At 39.6% G+C, this 21,008-nt stretch overlaps 1 protein-coding gene across 1 annotated transcript; it reads left to right on the forward strand.

Annotated features, from left to right (window-relative positions):
- The first annotated feature begins 8,824 nt into the window (after positions 1-8,824).
- On the forward strand, positions 8,825-9,289 carry LOC113324389. The gene has a single exon (XM_026572710.1). It carries the CDS (start codon positions 8,825-8,827, stop codon positions 9,287-9,289), a length of 465 nt encoding a protein of 154 aa, XP_026428495.1.
- The last annotated feature ends 11,719 nt before the right edge of the window (positions 9,290-21,008 follow it).

The raw sequence follows: 21,008 nt of genomic DNA on the forward strand, positions 1-21,008 counted from the left end.
TTCCACTATTTACCAATATCAAAGTGATTTAAATTCTCTAATTATAATCATGCAAATCATGCGTTCAAATTGATTCTAAATAAAAAAGTTGATTTTTTAGAAATAACAATTGTAGATCGAAAGTATGGGACATCAAAACCTTAGGATAAGCATGCTCCATCAATTGAAATAACAATTGCTTAAAAAAACCATTTTATCAATTTATTTATCAAGGCAAATAATCATATAATAATTGCATAAATTAAATAAAATAGAAAATACCACTTTTCATTGACGAAATAGCTTCCTCCGTCGCCCCGGAGGATGGGTTTAGCTCATCATCTTGGAAACACGCTCAAAATTCATTTTTATTGCTCTAAGGGTGTTCACAATAATGAAATGGGAGAAAAATAATAAAACCAGGTTTTGTAACACTTATAATTTGTTACAAATAACTGTTACAGTGAACGATAGAAAGAAACTGTCACAGTCTACTAAATGTCTCCCAAACACTCCGTAACCTCTCTATACTTACCCATCACCATATATATACTCGTAGGACCAAGAATAATGTCTCATAAGTCCACAAAATCTCCCATAACTCGATATCGAAGAACATTATTCACGGGAATATTTTCTTCCCTAATTTATCTCCTCACGCGTTAATTTTCTGTCAGCACACTCTAAACAGGTCCATACACGTTCCATAAGCTTTACACTCGTGCAAACTTTCCAAAACAACATCACAGAGTGTCCCGAGTATCCTCCCGCCTCTGTTTTGGCTCACTCAAAGATACAGTCAATTCTAATCGAAGCAAGCAACCATAAAAATCCTGTTATGCTCAATCAAGTCATCCCAATCAATCTCGGCCATTGAGTCTCTCTGAAACACCTCCAAAACTCGATCAAAAGTTCTGTTCTTTTGCTGCTAATAGTTCCCGCCAAAACTGGAAATTTAAACAAAGAGGATGAATGTACCCCTTAACCAGCTACTCGGGTACGAATAACAGGACTCCAAATACGGTACCCCTTATAAATTGGAGTGTCTGTTATCCAAAGTGGGGGTCCGTTTAACAAATGTCCTTCGGGGGGGGGGGGGGGGGGGGTGCTCCGAGAAATTTTTTTGAGCCGATTTTTCCAAAAATGTTTATTTCCCAAAAATACCTACAAACACACAAAACACCATAATAAGTACAAAATTGAGTACCAACAATACTGAAAAATGAGGACAACTTAGATACAAAAATGTGTCTATCAAGTGCGTAGAGTCCTGCTAGGATTCATAGGCGTAAGGAACGCGACTGTACCTTGATCAGTGTGAGATTGGTTAGGGATCAACTACATTCCAGTCCAAAGTTAACTTGTAGTATGCTAGAGTCTGTAGCGGCTTAATACAGTGTGGTGTTCAATTCTGGACTAGGTCCCGGGGTTTTTCTGCATTTGCGGTTTCCTCGTTAACAAAACCTTGTTGTGTCATTTACTTTTCTTTTCCACAATTATAATTGTTGTTATTATAATTTAAAGTAAATTACACAAATGTTAACTCCGCTTTACTTGATAGTGATCCTATAGAGTTTGGTTAAGTCCGAACCTATTATCAAGTAATTACACTTTGATTGTTGTATTGTCTCGATCTTGTATCCATAGACGAATACACAAAGTGTGAATACCGATTTGTCGTATTGTCTCGATTTTTTCCATAGACAATCAATTTCGGTAAGAGGACTTAAAGGTGGATAAATTAAAGATTGTGGTGTATTTGGGTACCCTCGTCTTTTAAATTGGTATTAGATAAGGAAAACACGAAAAGATATAATTGCAACTAGTATCACATAGGAGGTCAATGAAAATTGGTCTCGAAAATCAAAAGAAAGTCAATGACTGATAGCTTGATTGAGAATCATGATCGGAAAAGAATGTATTCAAAATCAAAACATGTTTTGGATCCGACCCCAATCACTGGTGAAAAATCTTATGTTTCTATTTCATAAAGAGAGAAGAAATTTGATTCACTATTGTTGATGGTGGTTTTCAGTTCAGGGCTAAAATTGTGAAACCCTGTATTCAATGCGCCGTCATCCCGCAAAGGAACAAAATCCATTTCAAAGTAATGAGTGCATAAACCTCTTCGCTCACAGATGTATTAAACAATTCAATATATTTGTATATATATATATATATATATATATATATATATATATATATATAATTCACTCAGAATGGTGCATACAACAGCAATCCCAAATATTCAATGAATTTTATCTTTCACCGGCATTATTCACTAATACATTGCCCGTCTAGTATTTTCCTATGCTATGTTCCCCAGCTGAACTCTCAATATTGGCATGGCATGATGATTAGTGTTTGCTCGCAGCAGAGTAGCACGAATCTCCTGAAATGTCATTATTGAGATCTGCATGAAAACACTCACGCGTGCTACATCACTCTTTAATAAAGAGATTTCCGTGTCATCACACTTTTAATTAAAAAGTTAGCATGATCAACGCGCTTAAATTCCTTAAGGAAAACCTAGACTGTCCATGTCAGTCTTAAAAACCAATCACGGCCACACGATTTGGCCAGTCGATTCAACAAGCTTAGCTTCTTCCTAGCGGAACTAGGCAGTCTCCATGATGTCCACCGGCGGGCCCACTAACACCCCAGCCGATCGAAATCCCTTTAGTTCACACGCAACATCCCTAATTGCTAGCCAGAACTAGGCTAGTTGTGCTATTAAAAGAGAAGCTCAACGAACTAAGACCGACCATAACGGTCTCAAACCCATCACATCCGTCCAACTTAGCCGGCCTAGTTGGACGTTTTAGATCTTCTTTCAAGAGAGAAAGAGGTATAATTATGATCACCAGCGACTCCCCTTGATCCCTGGTCGGTTGAACTACACATAGCAATCCAGGCGCGCGTCAAACTGCTTGCCCAAAGTAGGGTGACCGCGCGTTCTTTAAACCCTAAATTGAGTCAGCGGCATTACACAACTGCCGCAAAATCGATCACGGTCGTCCATCTTTGCCAGCCTAACCGGAAGACCTAGATCTAATTTCAGGTGGCCAATGAGGTTCTGGCATGCTCGCCGTCAACCCATCTTTATGTGTACTCAGTCGACTTGTCCAAATCAGCGACAAACACCCCAAATCGTTCATCCAAAATAGGGTTGGCCACACGGCTTCTAAACCCTAATTTGAATCAATGGCAGTAAAAAACTTCCACAAATCATCTCATCCATTCAACTTCGCTAGCCTAGTCGGATGGTCTAGATTTATTTTCAGGAGGCCGACAGGGTAATGCCGCGATCACCGGATTTCCCTCCTTCAAAGAGAACTATCGGCCAAGTCATGGCTCGTTCATAGGGTTCCCAATCTATCACTCAAAAGTGGACATTCGCGCTAGTTGTATGGTTCAACAACAATCATTAACTGCCGCAAATCGTCTCAGCCACTCAACTGGGCTATCCGATTTAAGCGGTCCGGATCTAACCTGGATCGACCGATAGGATTTTAAAATGGCTACCAGTCGCCACTCTCCTATAAGGACTGATCGGCCACTCCCTGGGATTCGTGCGTAGCTCCTACCAACTCCCTGAAAGAGGGCGGTCGCGCTCCTTTTAAGACACTAAGCTCCCGACTAACTTAAGCGATCTCTGAAACAATGATGCTTCATGAACATCGATCATTTTCAGCTGCTTGTTTAAAAGCGATGCTTTATATGTATCGACTACAAAATGATGTTTTATATATATTGAGTCCACAAATTTTTGTCATTTGACCTAAAAGTACTATGTGCTGCTTTAAGCGGCAAGTCACACGACTTGGCCCACTTACTCGAGACATCAAACATGTCACAAACTGGGGGATGCTTACTGGGGTATTGGTCTGGTGGTTTATGACGTGTAGCGGGCAACGCGTCCATTATGAGAAAGTGTCAGGAAAGGCAGACGGTTAATATAATTGAAGGAGTAATGAGAGTAAGGCTGACCGATCCTCCCCATGATGGAGACACGATTGCCGCCACTTTTACACAATCCTCACTTCTCCACTACTTAACTGCCTCCACTTGCTACGAGATCAGGGTGTGCGCTCAATAATGACTTGTATACATAGGTTTTAACCTATTTCGACAAAAAACACAAGTGTTATCAACACAAGTATCCAGAAAACACCGAGAACTGATAGATTACATTCTGCAAGCCAGTTCTACATTCTGACACAAGTCACAAAACAACCACACCTTCATCATTCAACATTCTGATCTCAAACACCTTAATCGCTTCCCTCCCTAAGATCAACCCTTCTCCTTCACTTTGTGACCGAATTGAATCTGGAACGTCCATTTCTTGGTTTAGGCCAGAGTCTTACAGATTGATCTCTCGAATATAAAAGTACTCCCGTGAAGTACATGTATCTAGGGTTTGAACTCGTTTCTCATCAACACACCCAAATTTACCAAAAAAACGGAATCAGTTTTTACCCCAAAACAAGTGGCGACCACAGTGGGGGATGAATCTCTCGATTGTAATCTCACGCCCTCGCAAAGGTGGTTGGTCTTAGGACTAATTCAACTTCGTCAAATCCCATATAAAATCCCCCAAACGTTAATGTTTCTCACGTTCCTTCGAGTAATTATGGTTACAATGAACTTTCATATTTTACTACCCCCTTTGTTTATGTTGATTCAATCGATGGGGAAATTCCAACTCTGGCCGAACTAGCGCGGAGATAAGAATTTTTGTTAAGAAACTTGGACCCGCTGAGGGGAGGAATCGACAACCTGTTCACCTGCCTGATACATGTGACGAGAATTTTAGGAGCAGAAATGGTGGAACGTCCAAATCTCTCAACGGATGATCGTCCTCAAGTCAACAGTTTCACTACCAATCGGAAACCGGTGGACCAGGAAGCAGCTTCTCTAGTGGAAAATCTATTCGAACTTCTACACCTCTCGAAGGATCAACGAATAGAGACATTTGCTGTAATCAACCAGATAGCTCTAGATACGCGTTTGGCTCCTTCACATCCAGAAATCTCAAAAACGCCAGAGATGTCCATGAACAATGCTACATCTAATGAAGACGACATGATGGTGGAAGAGGGTCATAACTGAGCCCTACATGTTACTGCACGCATCAAGGATTCAGATTTCAAAATGGCTCTTATCGACATGGGAGCGTACTCAATGTTATTACTCTTAATACTCTTAGGACAGCCAAAGTTCGACCAAAAAAAATTATACGTAAGCCTACCATGATGACTGACTTCGAAGGTAACCAAACCAGCACGTTCGGGTATATCAATCTGAATCTATCAGTAGAACCTGTCCATTCGAAAGTGAAATTCGAAGTAATAGAGAAGGAGCCGGACTACCACATGATACTAGGGAGACCATGGCTTCATGATAATAAGATCGTCCCCTCAACGTATCACCAATGCCTGAAAACTATGCTGAATGAAGAAGTTGTTCGCATTCCTGCGTCATTATTTCATTATGAACCAATTTGTGGCAAGGAACTGTTTGATCCAAAGGAAAATTCACAAGATTCATCAAGCAAGGTTTACTGCACTCCACTCCCCATGTGAGCGTCGATCGAGGATGAAGACCGGCTCACATCACTGAACAGAGAGACCAAGTCTTGCAACGCGCCTCTGCTGACAGGACGCGCTAATTCTTCTTCACCAAGAGAAGGCTCAGCTCATCTATATACTAAGAGGGAACGGATTTTTGTGACGAGTCGTGACCAGAAATGGAAAACTGTATACCGGCGCCGCTGTTAGCAATTAACAGGGGGGATGTCACCCAGTCTCTCTGCCCAATAGAATGCAACAATAATGACAAGCTGCAAGAAAGGGTACCAGATGCTCCACGACAGTTACAGGATGACACCGACTCCACAACCTATGAACTCAAAATCATCAACATCGGGAATGAAGAATCTCCAAAACTTATCTCCATAAGTTCGACTCTACGTGCAGACGAACGCACAAAGCCCGTGAATCTTCTCAAGGAGTATCAAGACATATTCACATGGACATATGAGGAAATGCCCGGCCGGATGAAAAACTGGTCATTCATCATCTACATGTAACATCTGGATCCAAGCCAGTCAAACAATCTCCAAGGAAGTTCAGACACGATGTGAAGGAACAAATCAAGACTGAGATTCAAAAGCTACTAGCCGCTGGATTCATCAAGCCCATTCACCATCCTACCTGGTTAGCCAACGTGGTTCCCTAAAGAAGAAAATTAGTCAAATTGGGTGATGCATTGATTTCATAGATCTAAAAAAATACTGCCCCAAAGACGATTTTCCCCTTCCCAATATCAACATGCTAGTAGACACTACCAGCGGACATGGTATGCTCTCTATCATGGATGGGTATAGCGGATACAACCAGATAAAGATGTATGAGCATGACACAACAAATAAAAGATTATGTAGATGACATAGAAGTCAAATCAAAAACTCGAGCGGCCCACACATACGTTTTGCGGCAAGTGTTCGAAAGGTGTCGTGAGTACAAACTGAAGATGAACCCTTTGAAATGTGATTTTGGGATCTCTTCTAGAAAATTTCTGGGATTCCAAGTGATTGTTGAAGGAATCAAGGTAGATCCAACCGATACTCAAGCCATCCTCACGATACCTCTTCTGTAAACTGTGAAAGAACTATAGAGTTTCATGGGCAAGGTAAACTACATTCGGCATTTTATACCTGGATTAGACTAGCTTATCGCTTCATTCACCCCCCTTGCTGAAAAAAAAGCAAGCTTTGTTTGGGCCACGCAGCAGCAATAAGCCTTTCGAAAGATTCAGAAAATATTGTCATCGCCAACTATTATGAAATCTCCCATACAAGGGAGACCGTTGTGCCTCTACAATGCTTTCAGCGATGCTGCTGTTGGATCCCTCCTTGCTGAAGAAGATGATGAAGGGATTGAACACCCTATATACTACTTCAGTCGCACTTTAAGAGATGCCGAACTCAGGTATCCTAAGGCAGAAAAAGCGTGCCTAGCTCTAATTCACGTTATTCAGAAATTCAGACACTATTTGCTGTCGAACAAAGTAGTGCTAATAGCTAAAGCTGATCCCGTCAAGTTCTTGCTCTCAAAACCGGCCTTGATAGGAAGGTCGGCCAAATGGCTGCTCCAAATTTCGGAGCTCGATATAATGTGTACTTCCGCGGGCTATTAAAAGGCAAGCAGTGGAAGACCTACTAGCAGCATTCCCGGGAGAAAGTACTACTGCACTACATAAAGATCTTCCTGGGGAGATTCCAGAAATCTCTTTTGTCAAAGAGGAATCGTGGCTACTGTATTTCGACGGATCTGCTACCCATAGCAGTAATATTGAAGCAGCAGGTGTAGTTGTAGTGTCTCCAACTAGTGAAGTCTTTTCGCATTTTTTCAATTTGGACTTTCAGTGCACCAACAATTCAACAGAATACGAAGCTTTCCTCATAGGATTGTTGTTATCCAAACAAGAAGGAGCCACACATCTAGAAGTAAGAGGAGACTCTAAGCTACTGGTCAACCATATGAATGGTGTATACTCGCTCAAGGAGGTAACATTGTCCCCCAATAGATCTGAGGTGCAAAAGTTATTGAACTACTTTGCTGATGCAACTATAACCCATATCGGCCGCAATAACAACAAACACGCCGATTGCTTGGCTACATTGGTCTCAAATCTGCAATTCGAAGGTCTGGAAGAGATTTTGACAGTGAGGAGGCGTACTTTGGCGTCAACGTGGATTTTACAGCCCAAAGATGCTGAAGATAGCGATTGGAGAACTCCGATTATTCAAGAGATTAATAGTTTGCTTTCCCAGGGAAAGGTTAGTCTCAAAACCCTACAAAACTTCTTCATGCTTCACGGAATGTTATACCATCGAAACCCAGATGGATCCCTGTCAAGATGTCTCGGAGACGAAGAATCACAGCTACAACTTAATCGTATTCACGGCGAGATCTGCGGACAAATGTTAGTGGTGACTCTTTATCGACGTCTTCAACGCCTTGGATACTACTGGCCGGATATGGAGACCCAATCTCGATCACTCCAAGGTTCTTGATCCAGTTGTAAAGCGTCACTGCATCAGTTGGAGGTCCTTAACGTCGTCTATGCTGAGGACTAGCGAGAACCCTACATCAACTATCTTCGGGACGGTGTGCTGCCTACCAATAAGAAGGACGCAACCAAGATGAAACATAAGCCCAAAAGATTCGTATTTCATGAGGGAATTCTATACCGCAAAACTTTTGGAGGCAATCTGCTACGATGTTTGGCAAAATCTGAAATCCCTACTATGTTAAAAGAAAAGCATGAGGGTGAACACCAAGGAAAGAATAAACTGTTCCTCCAAGTGCACGAAAGGTATTACTGGCCAACCATGGAGGATGATGCAGCGGTGTTCGTTCAGAATTCAGTAAGTAGTCCATGGCCTTTCTACAGCTGGGGACTTGATATTAGTGGGAAAATCAATCCACCATCATCAAAACAGCATGCGTATATCATAACTGCAACAAAATACTTTACCAAGTGGTTCGAAGCCATCCCTCTTCAGGGAACCACTTGAGCGACAATTGCAGCATTTATTAAGGAATACATCATTTGTCGGTTTGACGTTCATAAACACATCATTACTGATAACGATACTCCTTTTGCTAACAAGCAAGTACGAGAATTACTCTAGGAATATGGAATTAAGCAAGTCTTCTCCACTCCTTATTACCCTCAAGGGAATGGGCGAGTTGAAAGCACCAAAAAAACTCTGATTCGAATTCTCAGTCGAACAGTACACAATAATCCCAGGACGTGGCACGAACAACTGCCAATGCCGCTGTGGGCGTATCGGGCATCGCCTAGGATCTCTACTTGTGTTTCTCCTTATTCACTCGTATTTGGTGCAGACGCAATTTTCCCAACAGAGATTAAAATCCCGCCAGCTAGGATCGCAAAAACAAGTGGAGTTCAATGGAAAGAGGCTGAAGCATCCAATTCCAGAATTGCAGAGTTGGATACTGTGGACTCCAAGAGAGCTAAAGAGGAAGAGCATGCTCAAGCGTACAAAAATTGGATCTTCAGAGCATACGATAAATCTGTAAAACCACGAGTTTTTAAAATGGGAGATCTGGTATTAAAGACTGCTAAGCACATTCAGCAAGACATGTTCGCACAGAAGTTCTCTCCAAAATGGGAAGGTCCCTACGTGATCCCAAGGCTTATAACAGTGGATACTACAAGATCGTCAAGGAGGATGGAGGAAAATTGGAAGCAGTCATTAACGGAAAATGGCTGAAGGCATACTACGCCTGACCAATATTCCGTCCTTCGCTATCTCACGACACGACAATCAAGCATTTTTCATTCTTCTCATATCTCATTTATCAAGTTCTTTATTAATTAAAGCATATTAATGTAAACTCCATTCGCTTACCAAAACCCAATGCAATTCATTTTACAAAGCAACGTTCAAAACCCAAAAAAAAAAAAAAAAAGACTATCAAATGCTTTATGCCTACTTATTCAAAACAATAAAAAATAAGTACGGCTCAGAAAAGGCCATCCAACAAATTGTAGTCCCTTGAAAGCATCATTTTCAGCCTATCCTGATACCTTTCACTCATAATATTCAAGTTTTGGATCGCCTGTTCCACCTTCTCAGATTCCACAGCTAAGGATTTTTCCTCCTCCAAGATAGCTTTCGCAGCAGGAACGACATTAGCGATGATGCCAGCTCGGTCAACTGTGATAATGTCAAGGCGCTGCCGCAACCAGCTTACGTTGAACTCCATGGATTCACAGGTAGACACCATGTTCTCCCACTTTTCAACAGTTGATTCAGCAACATCACTTATGGATGTACCTTCCATCTCATCAATCATGGGTAGGAGACAGTTCACTGTGGTAACCAAAGCAGATGAACAATACCGCACCACTCTCCTAGTTGCAATGTGGCCGTATCTTCTCCATATTTTTGTGTACAGAGGCACGAACTCCTTCCACAATAAAAATCCGGAAACGGCCCGATAACTAGAAAATAAACATTTTATGTGAATAACAAATAGCGAACCTGCATTGGGGTACTTGTAGGAGGAGATACCCAAATCAGCGTCTTCCAGGTCTACGGAGGTTGGTGTATTCGAGCTTGAAGGAAGAGGAATGGTCAGATCATCATCGTCAACCACTGTTACACATGTTCTAGCATAATACCTCTATAAAAGGGGGGAAATATTTACCTACCGTCCATGGAAAACAAACATCTATTCAACAGTAAGAAGAAAAATATACCGGTATGATCTTCTTGACTCGAATAATCCGAACAGGAGAATCTTTACAAGGCTCAGGGATTCATCCACTCTAAAAAAAAGAATGATGATGACTAGACGTCAAAGGAAAGGGAAGAATTATCACTTCAAGATCATGAGATATTTAAAGTCATACTCTGGATACAAGCCGCATGCGTCTGGCAGAAGGATCTGGCTGAGTCGAAGAAGATGATCCGCTTCTGTCTGACATGATGAAAGGATAGAGTTTCAGTAAGAGAGTCTTTATCCCAAAACGATAAAGGAGTTTAATTTCCCCTACATATGTATATACATGGCAGAAACCCTAAAAGGAGACTGGACGATTGTAACGAGATTTATCCGATAAACGAGGATTCGACGCTAACCAAGTCGTGCTCCTTGTTGAAACCCTAATTAAAAACCGGGAAAAGACCGTTGGATAGTCAAAGGAAGAATGCATTCAGCCCTGGGTCCCGGCATAGCATAATCGACATATCTGGAGGATGCAAGGCGGTCGTTGTTACAAATTCAAGGCATCAGCCACTCCCCTGGTAATATTTATTTACTTTAACTTGATCATTCTATCGCTTGACTTTCACCATCTAGTGCTTACCCCGCAATAGCCTCACTATTACGGGCTAAGCAGAGGACTTAATGTTGATGGTTGTTTTCAGTTAAGGGCTAAAGTTGTGAAACCCTGTATTCAATGTGTTGTCATCCCGCAAAGGAACAAAAGCCATTTGAAACTAATGAGTGCATAAACCTCTTCGGTCACAGATGTATTGAGCAATTGAATATATTTGTATATATATATAATTCACTCAGAATGGTGCATACAGCAGCAATCCCAAATATTCTATGAATTTTATCTTTCACTGGCATTATTCACTAATGCATTTCCCATCTAGTATTTTCCTATGCTATGTTCCCAAACTGAACTCTTAACATTGGCATGACATGACTATTAGTGTTCACTCGCAGCGGAGTAGCACGAATCTCCCGAAATATCAGTATTGAGATCTGCATGTAAACGCTCACCCACTCTCTAATAAAGAGATTTCCGTGTCAACACGCTTTTAGTTAAAAGTCAGCACGATAAACGCGCTTAAATTCCTTAAGGAAAACCTAAACTTTCCGTGTCAGTCTTAAAAAGAAATCACGTCTATTCAACAAGCTTAGTTTCTTCCTAGCGGAACTAGGAAATCTCCATGATGTCCACCGGCGAGCCCACTAACACCCCAGCCAATCGAAATCCCTTTAGTTCACACGTAACATCCCTAATTTCTAGCCAGAACTAGGCTAGTTGTGCTATTAAAAGAGAAGCTCAATGAACTAAGACCGACCATAACGGTCTCAAACCCATCACATCCGTCCAACTTAGCCGACCTAGTTGGACGGTTTAGATATTCTTTCAAATGATCAAAAAGGTATAGCTACGTTTACCAGCGACTCGCCTTCATCCATGGTCGGTCGAACTACACATAGCAATCCAGGAGCGCGTCAAACCGCTTTCCCAAAGTAGGGTGACCGTGCGTTCTTTAAACCCTAAATTGAGTCAGCGGCATTACACAACTACCGCAAATCGATCAGGGCCGTCCATATTCTCCAGCCTAGTCGGACGACCTAGATCTAATTTCAGGTGGCCAATGAGGTGCTGGCATGCTCGCTAGCAACCCAACTTTATGTGTACTCAATCGACCTGTCCAAATCAGCGACAAACACCCCAAATTGTTTAGCCAAAATAGGGTTGACACACGACTTTTAAACCCTAATTTGAATCAATGGCAGTAAACAACTGCCGCAAATCATCTCATCCATCCAACTTCGCTATCCTAGTCGGATGTTCTAGATTTATTTTCAGGAGGTCGACAGGGTAATGTCGCGATCACCGGCCATCCCTCCTTCACAGGGAACTATCGGCCAAGTCATGGCTCGTTCATAGGGTTCCCAATCGATCACTCAAAAGTTGTCATTCGCGCTACTTGTATGATTCAACAACAGTCATTAATTATCGCAAATCGTCTCAGCCACTCAACTCGGCTACCCGATTTAAGTTGTCCAGATCTAACCTGGATCGACTGATAGGATTTTAGAATGGCTACCAGTCGCCACTCTCTTATAGGGACTGATATTCCACTCCATGGGATGCGTGCGTATCTCCTACCAACTCCCTGAAAGAGGGCGGTCATGCTCCTTTTAAGACAATAAGCTCCGTGACTAACTCAGACGAGCTCTGAAACAACGATGCTTTCAGCTGCTTGTTTAAAAGTTATGCTTTATATGCATCAAATACAAAACGATGTTTTATAAATTTTGATTCCACAAATTTTTGTCATTTGACCTAGAAGCACCATGTGCTGCTTTAAGCGGCAAGTCACACGACTTGGCCCACTTACTCGATACATCAAACATGTCACAAACTGGGGATGCTTACTAGGGTATTGGTTTGGTGGTTTACGACATGCGGCGGGCAACGCGCCCATTATGAGAAAGTGTCAGGAAAGGCGGACGGTTAATATAATTAAAGGAGTAATGGGAGTAAGACTGACCGGTCCTCCCCATGATGGACACACAATTGTCGCCACTTTTACATAATCCTCACTTCTCCACTACTTAACTACCTCCACTTGCGACGAGATCAGGGTGTGCGCTCAATCATGACTAGTATAAATAGGTTTTTAACCTATTTCGACAAAAAACACAAGTGTTATCAACACAAGTATCCAGAAAACACCGAGAACTGATAGCTTACATTCTGCAAGCCAGTTCTACGTTCTGATACAAGTCATAAAACAACCACACCTTCATAATTCAACATTTTGATCTCAAACAACTTCTTCGCTTCCCTCCCTAAGATCAACTCTTCTCCTTCACTTAATGACCGAATTGAATCTAGAACGGCCATTTCTTGGTTTATGCCAGAGTCTTACAGATTGATCTCTCGAATCTAAAAGTACTCCCGTGCAGTACATTTGTTTAGGGTTTGAATTCGTTTCTCATCAACACACTCAAATTTACCAAAACAGCAGAATCAGTTTTTACCCCAAAACAATTGGCGACCACAGTGGGAGATTAATCTCTCGGTTGTAATCTCAAGCTCTCGCAAAGATGTTTGGTAGGACTAATTCAACTACGTCAAATCCAAGCTAGAATCCCTCAAAAGTTAATGTTTCTCACGTTCTTTCGAGTAATTATGGTTACAATGAACTTTCATATTTTACTACCCCCTTTGTCTCCATTGATTCAATCGATGGAGAAATTCCAATTCTGGTCGAACTAGCACGGAGACTAGAAATTTTGTCAAGAAACGTGGACCGGCTGAGGGGAGCAATCGACAACCTGTTCACCTTCCTGATACATGTGACGAGAATTTTAGGAGCATAAATGGTGGAACGTCCAAATCTCTCAGCGGATGATCGTCCACAAGTCAACAGTTTCACTACCAATCGGAATATTTTACACAATCGCTGGAACATTCAAAAATAAGGAATAAAATCTTTATAGAAGACCTTCTTACAGAGACATGTCGAATGGTATACCTTGAAAAGTTTTTAGAAAAACATTTTCGAGAAGGGATGGATACCTTAAGGGGACATATAAAATGTATTGAATGAATGACATCTGCAATCTGTTTAATGGCATATCAAGATCACACGGGTTCGAATACAAAGAATATACCATCCCGGGCTTAAAATGTAATCAAGGATATAGCATCACGCAATATTCTTAATGAAAAGGATGCATTCGAAACCCACACAAGGTCGCAAGATCATGTCCCTAAAGATAATAAGGAAGATGTTGTTTCAATGGTACTTGGTGAGGAAGGTTCTTCTCACCCTAACACTTAAAACGTGTTGGAAAATGCATCCTTATAATGTCAAATCGTTTGATGTAAGGAAGCACAAGTATATGGGCATCTTGTATCCTGTTAATATCTCTTATTCAACATAGATATTATACACAATCTACCTGTAGATACTTCATAAGTCTTCATGTGTAGAAAAGTTGTCTTACAACAACTTGTGTAAACATGATGAGTTTTCTTGTCTAAATTATTTTTAGATACATGATCTAGAAGATTGATTTTTTTTGAAAAAGAATCTTTATGATTTGATAACATATAAGATGCGAAAATCCTTTCAAATCTGGTCAGAATTATTTATTTAATGTTGACATCTATGTTTGGTATGTGTTAAAATCCTCTAGTATATGTACTCATCTTGTTTGAGAACTTATACTAAAAGATGTATTCTCAAACCAGATCTCAAGCTAAGTTTCTGAAAGCTTTGAGTGAAATGGCTTCTAATGAAACTATTAATCTTGATGATTCCCTCAAGAAATATGGTTGTGAGGATAAAGGAAAAGAAAAGGGAAGATATGACTAATCTTCTTGTCCAAAACAGTTTGGATGCTAAGATTGATATTCTCAATCTACGTCAAGTCCTCCTCAGTACTATTGAAACTCATCATAGACAGGCAGCATTACTAAGAATTGTTATCCGTAACCAAAGAAAGGTGATTAAACTTGGAATCGGTAATAGGGAGTATGCTCGGAATATTAATCGGAAGGTTAATCCCTTAGCCTGTGAACATAATCAAGGTACTGTGTGCATAATCCGGGAAATCAGACGCGATGTTGTTGATGTAAATACCGAGAAATTTGAGGATATTGAAGATAATCTTTGAGGAAAAATGTTCAAAAATATTTCCAAGAAAATAGACATCGGTTTTTGATTTATTTCGATTATTGTATAAGGTATATTTTTGAATAAAACTATCAAATTATTTATGAATAAAATTACCATTTTATAATTTTTCTTGTGATAGTTTCCGACTACATAGCATGTGCTTGAATGTCTATATTTTTCTATGTGTTTTCGGTTTATGGGATGTATGTTTTGGTTTCATAACCTTAATATTCGATATCATATGATGTGAACCCTTATGGTTTGTGTGGATTTTTGATTTAGCGGGATTAAGTTCTAGCCCATGTTGGTAGCCTTTATCAAAGGATCATAAGATGTTCTGATTAAAACTCATATGTAAAAAGTCACAATGTGTTGAATCAATTTCTGTTTACATGAGTTGTGTTTAGCATAAGCATATGTGTTTCGGGTTTTCAACTTTTGCTATTGTCGCGCATTAGTTAAAACCGTTTCAACCTTTCTCTGGTAAAGGTTGCTCTTATTGTTGTTCTTTTGTTCTTGCGAGAGGATGACAACATACTGGGGGAGAGTTATAACTTGAACTTGCGCTTAATGATATATCTTTCTGGGGATAAGAGGATGCAGAATCTGAGGTAACGAATTTGTTAGTTAATCATTTTCTTGTTTATGAAAAGCCTGTTTATATTGCATATATTTTGTTTTTGCTTAACAAAATTTCGGTACAATTGACATATTCCATTAAGTGTGTATGGATGTGTGTGTGTGTGTGATTCAATTGTTTCCGGTCAAGGAAAACTGTGTCAATTTATGCTTAACGAAATTTCGGTGCAATTGCGGTGCTATAATGTCTATGTTTGTTTCAATTGCTTCTGGTTAAGAAAATAATTATGCAAGTCAATTTATTTTGGTTTCTATGTATTGTTTATGTCTTAACAAAATATGGGATCATTTGTTTAGTCCAATTCGATTCTGGATAAGAGAAACTAAGTTATGCTGATCTTAATTAGACTTATCAAATTGAAGGATTCGGTTATTCAAGTCTAATTGAATGCCTTGACAAGAAATACTAGTTAACTAACCTAGTACTTGTCTTGTTTAAAGAGAAAGGTCTAAGTTATTTTATGAATAAGTAGAACATGATGAGAGAAATAAAGTTAATTTTGATCTTTATTTTAGTCTTATCGAAATAAGTGATTGTATGTGTACAATCGGTTTAACAAGGGAACTAAGTTTCTTAGTCAATTTTTTAATCTATTAGGGAAAATTTCTTCGGGAAATATTTTTCCTTCATAAAATATTAAAACTAAACTACTTGTAGTTTCGGTTTTAATATTGGTTATTTAAAGTGGTATGTGAAACCTTCATGCTTAACTCTTATAGGTTGTGTACAAGTATTTTGTAAGATCCTTTCGGTTTGACCTTTATTTTCTCGAACCTTTGTCATTTTGTGACAAAAAGGGGGGGGGGGGAATATATGGTATACAAGTGATTTGCAATCACTAAAGAAAGGACAATTGTGCTTAAACGTTATATCTAATGAAAGAGTAAAGCATTGACTAAGGGGGAGAAACATATCATATTGCTGCGTAGTTATCTTGACTACAAAAGGGGAATAACAAAGATGTTCGGATGGAATATCTACCTATCTTACTGATGTGGTTTTTATGTTGTTTGTAAAGTGGTAAGAAAGATTCGTTCACTCAGACTTATAAAGATTTGTTTTAGACTTAAATTAAAACAAAAACTCAAATAAAGTCGATTTCAAGATTGTAGAGAAACTGAGACTATGCATTCCACCATTAACCAATTATCAGTGATTCAATAATAATAATAATTATGCAACTCATACATTCAATTTGATTCTTAAATATTACCTAGACAAGTAGATTTCTCAAAACAATAACTGTAAATCGAAAGCATGGACCATCAAAAGACTTAACCCAAGCATGACCCATCAATTGAAAACCCAACTACTTAATCAAAATCATGTATTCGATTTAGGTGTTCATAGCTCAAAAGGGTGAAAAACAAGAGAAAACTACTAAAGCAGCGAGTTTGTAACAGATATAGTTGTTAGAAGACTCATGTTACATAGACTACTGATGCAAAGAAAACCTAACAGAAGTAATTGTTCGCGAACTGTTGCAGATTTGAAATATATGGTGATGGTTTTTTCTATCTTCTTCTTCCTCGTTCTGCTGGTGATGAAGAACTCTCTGCAACTCTATTCTATGGCTCTGTTCTACCCGCAAAGTATCCCTAGGTCTCGACATCCCTTTTGTGACCTCACAGCAAGCCTTTTATACACGAAAAGTGAATGATTCCCGAGAGTCTTTGCCATTTTTCTTCTCTGCAAGTCACGGCAATATTTCCCTTTCTTTTCTCCTACGCGTCTGTTGTGGCATATAAACTTTCCGTAAATTGTATAGGAGAGTATATCTTCTCCCATGTACATGTAAACTCCAAAAACAGAACCAAAGAAATCCCGAGATATCCTCACTGCCTCAACACCAGAAACTGAGTTTCTAAGCCTCCCCTGTTTCGTGTAAATCGTTATTTTCTTCGAATCTGCTGTACCCTTCAGTCCTATTTGATCGAACCAGGCCCAAAAGAAACCGAACATATAAGAAATCCGAAAAGAACTCCATGAAAATCAGCAGAGAGTACCCGTATCTTTCTCCCCTCTGTTTTTACGAATTCCGAATTATTCAGCCAAAGTTCTTCCATTCCATCAGTTGTACCTATCTTGTTTACTTGAATCAAGTCCATCCTGCAAATATGGGCGATTGAATCTGTACAGAAGTATCCCAAAAATCGAACCCTAATTTGAAACTTGCTGCAACAGCTATTCCCGCCAAAACCTCAAATTTGAATTCATGAAGATGACCTCCCCTTATCTGATAGTGGAGTCCCTTTAGCAATTGGGGCGGAAACATTAATTTTTGGGGTGCAAATATCCATGGGATGCCCCTTGTCAATTGAGTGCCCCTTATCCAAACCGAGAGTCCGAATAGTAGGTGTCCTCCGGGTGCCTTTATCGACTTTTCGAGCCGATTTCGCCGCAAAAGCTTATTTCTCCAAAAACACCTACAAAGACACAAAAATCCATAATAAATACAAAATCGAGCACTAAAAATATATACAATTGAGATTATATCAAACACATAAATGTGTCTATCAAATACCCCCAAACTTATTATTTGCTTGTCCTCGAGTAAATCAGTTCTAGAAAATAAAATCCTAACTCACTGTCGCAGGCATCGTCCATTGCATTTAGCGTATGCAATAAGCCTTTAAACCATAGGTGGACCTAGTGGCCGAGTTATAGTCTCGAGAGGTCTTACCATAGGTATACCCACAAAACCTTTACTCTAGACCCTAGCTATCTACGCATAACCTTGGAATAGCACTAAAGAACCTCCTTGGTTGGCATACTTATTGACTACAAGAGGAAGTACCCTGATGCGAAATTCCAATTGTTGTACACGAGTTTGCACTCAAGCATACTAAAATTCATATATAAGTGACAGAGCTCTACTCAGATAGTCTCACTATGGACATCAATATAACGGAGTCAACAAATCACATGGATAGATTAAGAGATGGATATAGAGAAAAACATAGATGGTTTTGATGTTTACTAGGTGAACGGTGTTTCTCATATCTGTCTGAAGGCCTCCGCCAAAATTAACTTATCCTAATGGACTGAGATACTAGTCTGACTAATATCAACACAACTGGCATATACAAGGGAACCGGTGATCGATAATCCTAACTCTAGGTCGACACAACTGGCATATACAAGGGTACCAGTGATCGACTTTATTGAATTTATTCCAATTGGTCTGATGGTATGGTCTCAATTTCTCTTTTTTTTTTTTTTAGGGTATCTCAATCACTCTAATTCATCCTAGCATTGGTAACAACTTGATTCGTGAGCCCCACCTAATCACTTAGAGAAACATAGTTTAATAAAAACAGAAGTGAAAAGGGCTCAACGAGATTTGGTGAAACTATCATGTTATTTCTAACACCCGAGCTCCGTGCTTTTATGAATATACTCTTTAGATGTTGCCATCTAATCAGATTGGTTCCTCAACTCCTATAACCAAGATGCTTCCATCCACTTAGATTGGTTAGTGCTATCCTTTATAGGCATAAATTTCTAAGCTCTGGAGTTTAGTAATAGTGCAACTAAAAAGTTTCTCCCATACCCCCAAACTTAAATCTAACATTGTCTTCAATGTTCTAAAGATAAATTAAAAGCATGAAAAAGGAGAAATTGTTACCATTTGAATCAAAAGAGTTAAGCAAAGATATTACCGTGTTGCATGAGATTGGGTTACCTCCCAAGAAGTGCTAAATTTAAAGTCTTCAACCAGACATCAAGTATCATAAAATGGATAGTTACCTTTCAAATCGTATATTAGTAATCGAAATAACTGTGGGTCATCAAAACCAAATAGAACTGCCACTAATATGGGACAACTGCACAGGATCAGAAAAATTAACATATGGAGCACAATCTCATTGAAAGTGTCTTGCAAGACAACTGGATTTATTTGGGGCGCCCACTTGGGATTCATATGAGTGTCTTGAAAAACATATTCATCCGAACAACGAGACTTTAATAGATAAACATATTCATCCGAACAACGAGACTTTAATAGATGGATTTCCTCCTGGACATTATCAGGAGGATCGGGTTGTGGAGTCCGAATAGACTCAAGTGATACCTCGTATGCACTAGGATCGATTCCCAAGTTAGGGACTTCTAATGGGGATAATTTACAATCACTACCCCGAAACTTAGGGTAATCACTACTCTCCGTAATACCTTTAACTATGGCTTGAATTTTCGGATCCTCAGAGTATTTAAAATACTCAAGAACTTCTTCTAGTTCACTACCCCCAAACTTAGGGTCATCACTACTTTCAGAAAGACCTAACACTATTTCCTGAATTTCTAGGTCTGTAGAGTCCTTAAAATATTCAAGAGATTCTTCTAGTTCTAAGTCTGGTCATCTAACTGACCTAAGAGAACTGTCTCATCAAATTCATCTAGAGAATCACCAAATAAAGTGTCATCCCAATTATCCTGAACCAGATCCTGAACTAAAGTGCTAATCATATTCACTTCTTCTAAATCATCAGAAGGTTGTCTAGTAACATTAAAGACATTTAGTTCAGTGGTCATATTACCAAAGGATATGTTCATAAGTCCGGTCCTACAGTTGATGACAGCGTTAGCTGTGGCTAAGAATGGGCGACCTAAAATCACCGGTATTTGAGCACTAGGATCCTGAACAGGCTGAGTATCTAGAACAACGAAATCCACTGGATAAATAAATTTATCAACCTCAATCAGAACATCCTCTATGACACCACGAGGTACTTTGACAGACCTATCAGCTAATTGCAATGTCATTTTAGTCGGTTTCCACTTACCAAGACCTAGTTGGTTGTATACATGATATGGGAGTAAGTTCACACTAGATCCTAAGTCAAGCAACGCCTTATCTACTGAATAATCACCGATCACACAATATATAGTAGGGCATCCAGGGTCTTTATACTTAGGGGATGTTTAATTCAGAATGATCGAACTTACCTGACCAACTAAAAAGGCTTTCTTATGGACATTAAGCTTACACTTTCTTGTACAAAGATCTTTAAGGAACTTGGCATGAGAAGGCATTTGCCTAATTGCTTCTAACAAAGGGATGTTAATGTTTACCTGCTTAAATATCTCCATTATTTCGTTGAAAGTCGACTCTCTCTTTGTTGGAGCTAACAACTGTGGGAATGGGGCTCCAGGCATAAAATGAGACCTATCAGGAACCGTATTGGCATCACTAGAAATTTTGTCAGTTTCTTCAGCTAGTGGATCCTGTTGGTCCTCTTGGGAACTAGAATGGGGACTAAGAGGTGGATCTACAGTATGTCCACTATTAGGCATGGCTACCTTATTGTCTACTATTTTACCACTCCTAAGGGTTGTGACATAATTCACATGATTAAATGTTTTCTCTCCTCTAGGATTGGGTATTGGTTGACTAGGGAA

The sequence above is a fragment of the Papaver somniferum genome, chromosome 11 (assembly GCF_003573695.1).
Source record: "Papaver somniferum cultivar HN1 chromosome 11, ASM357369v1, whole genome shotgun sequence".
NCBI lineage: Eukaryota > Viridiplantae > Streptophyta > Magnoliopsida > Ranunculales > Papaveraceae > Papaver > Papaver somniferum.